The 7,117-nt window shown below is 53.9% G+C and overlaps 1 protein-coding gene across 1 annotated transcript in view; it reads left to right on the forward strand.

The window, feature by feature from the left end:
* arid5b (AT-rich interaction domain 5B) overlaps positions 1 to 6,825 on the forward strand; it is a 103,367-nt gene extending 96,542 nt beyond the window's left edge. Inside the window, 3 exon segments of the mRNA XM_048233051.1 lie at positions 377 to 668; positions 4,312 to 6,357; positions 6,359 to 6,825. Of these exon segments, the coding sequence (XP_048089008.1) occupies positions 377 to 668; positions 4,312 to 6,357; positions 6,359 to 6,772 (2,752 nt within the window). The 3' untranslated portion in view covers positions 6,773 to 6,825.
* The last annotated feature ends 292 nt before the right edge of the window (positions 6,826 to 7,117 follow it).

Genomic DNA, 7,117 nt, shown 5'->3' on the forward strand with positions numbered 1-7,117 from the left:
TGTTAGTGGAAGATGATACCAAAATAGTGACTCAAAAAAAGTGTCAAATTATTGAATGGTGTTTTTAATTGACCAAACAAGTCACACATAACCTTCATTAGTATGTTACTAACAGTTCAGTAACATTATGAATTGCTATTTGTTAATAAGATTCTCTTTGGTATATCTCTTAATAATATCATTATAGTATTATGATGAGCATCAATACATGCAAGTACACGGACACAAACCCACACACACATACACACACACACACACGTACACACACACACACACACACACACACACACACACACACACACACACACCATGTACACATAAACACAAATCAAGGCCCCCGACTGACCCACCTCCCTGTGTGTCTGTCCTCCTCCAGGCTCATTCTGCCCTATGAGAGGTACACCAAAGGTGAGGAAGACAAACCCCTTCCCCCCGTTAAGCCGCGCAAGCAGGAGGGTAACGGCCAGGAGGGCGGCGCCACCACCACCACCACCACCGCCGCCACCGCCGCCACCACCACCACCAGTCCAGCCGGCGCCAAGACGAAAGTCCCCACCAGCACCAAGCGGCCCAAGGAGGAGCAGAACCACAGGCCCAAACTGGACAAGGAGCCCACCGCAGCAGCAGCAGCCGCCACTGTCGCCGTCAAAGACTCAGACAGCCCAGAGGTACAGTTTATCTGAATGATGGAGAGAGAGAGGAATGAGCTCATATGAACAGAGAGAGAGAGAGAGAGGGAGAGAGAGAGAGAGGGAGAGAAAGAGTCAACACTCTTTTTAGGTACTCTGCTTTTACAAAAAAAGAGAGCAAGAAGGAGCGAGGCCAGTGTGGAGAGAAGGAAGGAAGGAAGTTAAAAAAGGAAAACATGGCAGCCCACTTCAGGCTGACTGACTGTCTTTTCTCTCTTTAACAAATAAGCTGTCACACCGGCCCTGGCGAGCAGCGGCCTTGTCAGACGCAGCCGCTTTTGAACATAATTATTTGAGTGGAATCAGCATCCCTGGCCGCAGCACTTCAGTGCTCTTAATCAAATGCTGGTTTTTTCTCCCCTCCTTTGCCTCGGTGACTTCGCCCTCCCCGATTTCATAGCTCGCTTCATTGAGTTAGGTCCGCGCTAGCTGTGCATGTCTCTGAGTGTGTGTGTGTGTGTGTGTGTGTAAGTTTGTGTGTTTGTGTGTGTGTGTGTGTGTGTGTGTGTGTGTGTGTGTGTGTGTGTACGTTTGTGTGTTTGTGTGTGTGTGTGTGTGTGTGTGTGTGTGTGTGTGTGCATAAGCACAGAAAGTGCACTCTTGGCATTTTATTTTTTCCCATCCATCGCGGTGGAGCCCTGAAGTCCTTGGTGACTGCAGCTGAAGTTGAATGTGTCGTTTTTGCCAAATGTGTCGTTTGTTATGGACGAAATTGCGTGCCCCTCTGTGGAGGACAAATGGTGTGTGTGTGTGTGTGTGTGTGTGTGTGTGTGTGTGTGTGTGTGTGTGTGAACTTCTTGGAATCAAATCTGATGGGTCGTAATGTGTATGGAGAACTGATGCCATATTTTTTTCATCTTACACAAACCACAGGCTTATTTTTATCCCTGAAAGCCAATAAATCCATGGTGATTTGCAAATGTCTCTCCAGTTAAGCGTAAATATGAAGCAAACAAGAGAAAAAGAGAGTGAGCGAGAACTAGAGAGCAAGAGAGAGAAGTGGGGGTGGGGTGGGGGTGGGGTGGGGGGCTTACTGGATGTGGAAGGGTGTTGAAAATTGAGTTGTTATTTTCACATGAACAACCAAATGATTACTGAGCAGATGAAAGGGCTATTTGCATTTTCACTGTGGAAAGAGTGTCACATTAGAAGTGTTTGTAGAGAGAGAGAGAGAGAGAGAGAGAGAGAGAGAGAGATGGAATGAGAGAGAGAGAAACAGAAAGAGAAACTAGTCCCAACGTACACATTAATTTCTGCAAAAACATGAAAGCTGTGGTAGGAAAAAAAACTAATACAAAAAAAAAAAAATGTCCTGAGTCGTTTTCCACTAGCAAGCATGCAGGCAGAGCTCATCTGTCTGGAATGTTCTATAATTTGAAAACGACCACCCCTTCTCCACTCTTCTCTCCAGATAATTGATTGTACATTGTAATGTCAAGAAGCAAAATGAAAATGGAACAGCTTGTCTGAGGCAGAGCCAGAGCCCAGTCAGACTGTCCCTATTATATGGGTAAGAGAGAGGGGGGGAGAGGGGGAGAGAGAGAGGGAGAGAGGAAGAGAGAGAGAGAGAGAGGGAGGGAGAGAGAAGTTCAATAGCAGAACCAAAGAGAAGGAAAGGATGAAAGAAAGAAAGGGAAAACAACCACTTACTCAGGTTTATGGATTTCAGATGGTGGGAGGAAATGTGGTACAAGCGCGAGAAAGGGCTAAAAGTGTGCCCACTCCTCGGGTTGCTCCGGGCTCCGCGCCTGTCCAGACCGATCAGTGGATGATTTAGCAACCAGCGTGTTTGACTTGTTCTAGATTTGGTGAATCATGCACACTTCAAATTAATACACTGTCTCTACTACTGCCCCCCAACACACACACACACACACACTCTCTCTCTCTCACACACACAGACAAATACACACAAACCACCATCTCCTCTGCCTGACCACCGATAAATGAAAGAAGACAATCAGGGGCTATTGAGTGACACATGGAGAACTGAAAGCCAGTCATGGCCTATTACATGCCAGTAATCTTGCTGGCTAGTCAACAACAGCCATATCAGATATAATTCCCCACAACACACACACACACACACACACACACCCTAGATATGATACCTGTTTCTGCAAGTGAATAAACAAGAGCATCAGCGTCAGCGCACCGTAAATAGGCTCCAACTCACGGCTGTGCTAGCACTGAGCACGCAGGGTCAAGGGAACAGCCACTTCCTTGATGCATGGGATTGTCAGGAAATGTATTCACATGCCTCATAACCTGCGGGCCCGGCCATTAAATATCATCCGCCTCCATCTTTTTTCCCTTACCAAGCAGGAGGGGAAACAGAGACTCAGAGAAGTCGGTGTGCAGCGGCAGGTTATATTTATCTGCTCACACACACACACACACACACACACACACACACATACATACATACACACACACACACACACACTCAAATACACACACTCAAATACACACACACACACACACACACATACATACATACACACACACACTCAAAATACACACACACACACACACACACACACACACACACACACACACACATACATACATACACACACACACTCAAATACACACACACACACACACACACACACACACTCAAATACACACACACACACTGTACATACACACACACACACACACAAATACACAGATGTGTTTATTGCAGGCGGGGGTGAATTAGGGGGAGATGAGCCAGCATTGTGTTGTGACACTAACTGATGCCCAACATCTGTGCGTTTTTCCCACGGACGTAGCCGACAGCAAACGGGCTCAGCTGGAGCATCTCTCTGATGGCATTGCCAGTGTCGGGTAACTCCCCGGGCACGCTTCCTAACAGGGATGTGTGGAGTGCCCGACCTGACAAGGGCCAGGCGAGAGGCTGAAGCGATGGCTCATCATATTTATGCAGTCTTGTTCTGGTGTTTTTGACACACGCACCCCACCCCCTTTATTTTGTGTCCTTTTCAGGGCCCAGAAAGAATGTTTTCTGGGGATTTGGGGGAATTAGATGGCTTAGCTTGGGAAAATGAAAAGCGCTCGGTCTAACCATCATAAATTCAACCACATCTTCCATCTGGTGGATGTTTTTTCATTCTTTCGGGGGGAGGGGGTGGGGGTTTGGACCGTTGAAGGGGAATGAACCACAGACTAATATTGTGATGTCAACTCACACAACTACAAATTCACCTCCAGGGGACTACAATTTGCCGGTCAGAGTTCACAGGTCAGGGGTCACTGAATGAGCCTGTTGCCAACAGCTTTTAAACGTGCTATTTTTGACCAGCTGTAAATCCAAAGGCCAGGAATTAGACATAAATGTAGCCCCTTTCAGCCAGCCATTTCCCTACGAAACACAGAGCTCAATAAAAAAAATAAAAAAAATTCCAGGGCCGTTGTATGAACCAAGGGCTGAAACTCAGGACTTTGGAATAGTTTCCGTACTGTGGAATATTTCTTTCCACACTCTTTGAAAGCGAGCACCTAAATGGAGTTCTTGTATTAGAAGTGGGCAGCTTATATACTGCTGTGATACTCTGCCTTGTGTGCTACGGGCTGCTGACCTGTTCGTTTTTCCTCTCCTTTCATCCCCTGACCACAGGACCTGAAGAAAGAGGAGGTGGAGCCTCTTCAAGACGAGGAGAAGGCACAGCCCAAACAGGAGGTCCAGGGAGACCCCGAGAGTGGCCGCACCAAGGAGGGCGATGAGGAGCAGGACGACGTCGAGGAGGTGGTGGAGGTCAAGCCGGAGGTGAAGGAGGAGCCGGAGAGTGTACGCAGCCTTGAGAGAACAGCGCCCCCTCGCGGGGCTCTCTGGGATGGCGGGCGGCCCGTCAGCCCCGCGGGCGACTCGGCGGTCGCCGCCCCGCAGACGGACAACGCCAGCGGCGCCAGGTTCAAAGACGACGAGGTGTTCGCGGTGGCGGCTCCTGCCAAGCCTCTCCACCATCCCCACCACCCCCACCACCACCACCACCACCACGCCATCGCTAGCCAGTGGCAGCCGTCGGGGGTGGGCGCAGAGTTCGCCGTGGTGCCCCCTCCACTGAGCAAGATGGGCAGACCGGAGCTCCCTGCGGGCACGACGAAAGAGAACCACAGCCACGTGGGCATGGTCCTGCCCACCCTCCAGCAGCGGCCGCCGTCGTCGTCGCTGCAGCCCCTTCTGGCCCCGGAGATCCCCACTGAGCGGGCCGAGCTGCCCGGCAAGGACGACGCCACCACGTTCGGCTACTCGCCCTTCCTCCCGTACCCCAAGGCCAACCCCGGCATCATGTCCCCCCTGGCCAAGAAGAAGCTGCTCTCTCAGGTCAGCGGAACGTCCCTGTCCAGCAACAACAACAACAGCAGCAGCAGCAGCAGCGGCGGGAACTACTCCTACGGACTGCCGCCGCCTCTCATCTCCAGCAAAGGCTCGGGGGGAGTGGTCATCGGAGCGGAGGAGGCCGCGGCGGCAGCGGCAGCAGTGCAGCAGGACGGCGTGTTCGTGAACAGGCCCTCGGTGATCCAGCACGCCCAGAGCTTCAGGCTCCACGGGGGCGCCGACGAGCAGCAGAGACCCCCCAGCAAAGAGGCCCTGCAGAGGGACGGCAGTGGGGTGCCGCCGTCGCCGTCGGAGACCTTCTCCACCCAGAACCACCAACACCACCAACACCACCAACAACACCAACACCACTCCCATCCTCATCCTCACCCCCATGCCCAGCACAAGGGTCAGTCCGGCCCGACGTTGGACCCTTACCTGCTGAGGGCCGAATCGGACGGCGGGGTGGTGGAGAGGCCCCCCGAAACGCCCCGGCCGGGACACGCGCCCAGTTTCCCCGGCGACTTCTACTCGTCGCCGCACCTGCACAGCCTGTACCGGCAGGCCGAGCACCACCTGGGCAAGGAGCACCTGAACAAGTACCTGCACGCGCGCGAGGCCTTTCCCAGAGACTGCGAGAGCGGCGCGCCAGGCTTCCCCCAAGGCCAGCATCATCAACCGCCAGCCGAGGGCATCGGCCTGGGCTACGGGGCCTGCCTGCCCCCGAAGGACAAGCGTCCCTCAGGAGGAGAGAGGACCGCCGAGGACCAACCCACGGACTTGAGTCTCCCAAAGTCGTCCCCTCCCAAACTGCCCTCGTCCTCCTCCCCTTCCATGTGCAGCATGCCCCATGCGCCCATGGTCCCTCCTCAGGACTTGAAGTCGACCAACACACCTCTGCCCTACCAGGCGGCCAGCGGGCAAGCCTCCAGCCTGGACTACCACCCGAGGGCTTGTCGCGTCCCCCCGATGACCACGTCCACGTCCAAGAATCCGGCCGAGCCCCTTCCGCACCAGCCACAGCCGTTCCCGCGGGCGATGGAGAAGGCCGGGCACCACCACCACAACGGCCGCGCGGAGTCATCGGACTCGATCGTCGGGTTCAAGGTGGAGGAGCTGGCGCGGCCCATCCTGGGCACCAAGAGCTGCCCGCAGAACGTGGGCGCCGCCCGGCCCCTCAAGCGGTCGCTGGCCAGCGACGGGCTCGAGAACGGACTCCCGGAGAAGAAGGTGCGCGCCGTGACGCCCATGCACTGCTCCCTGCCGAGCAGGGACGCCTCCTGCAAGACGACGCGGACGCCGGAGCCCGAGGCCGAGCCGGTCAAGCGTGCCGACCCGACCCCCACCACTGCCCCCACGCCAGCACCACGCCAACGGATACGCGCCGGAGGGCCACAAGTACCCCTTCCACACGCCCATCTTCCCCATCTACCCGGGGGCCTCCATGTTCCAGATGCACGACATGTGTGACGGCATGGCTGGCCCAGTGCCTGCTGGGTACTCGCACCCGCTGCAGTACCTGAAGAACCAGACCGTCCTCTCTCCTCTTCCCCCCTTCGCCATCCATTCCTTCATGATGCAGAGACAGCTATTGGCTCAGGCCGCCGCTAGCCCCTCCCACCTTTACCAACACCCAATGGGGCCGCCCTACGGGGACTTGCTCCATCACGGACTGTACCCCATGTCTGCCCTTAACCCTCAGCCTGCCTTCAGCCCCCAGCAACTTTCATCCGTACACCCCAGCACCAAACTGTCCTAGGCCAACAGCCCCCCCCATCCCAAGCCCTTCTTTTATGTGACATTCTTAATCAACCCCCCACACACACACACACACACACACACACACCACTGACACTTTCATGGTGCTTCATCTCCCAGATAAACAGTGTGCTGTGCTCCACTGGAGGCAGCGGACATTACACTGCTGATGCTTTTGATCTGGGAAGATTTTTCTCCTCTTTTGCCACAATGTTTTTTTTTCTTTCTTTCTTTCTTTCTTTCTTTCTTTCATGATTTGCACATTTCCTTCTTGGTCGACGCAGTGGAGCCAGCCAGCGACATGAGACAACCACCATTTTGGCTCTCGCGTCGCTGTTCCCTGCTG

This window comes from Alosa alosa, chromosome 22, assembly GCF_017589495.1.
Source record: "Alosa alosa isolate M-15738 ecotype Scorff River chromosome 22, AALO_Geno_1.1, whole genome shotgun sequence".
NCBI classification, from domain to species: Eukaryota; Metazoa; Chordata; class Actinopteri; order Clupeiformes; family Clupeidae; genus Alosa; species Alosa alosa.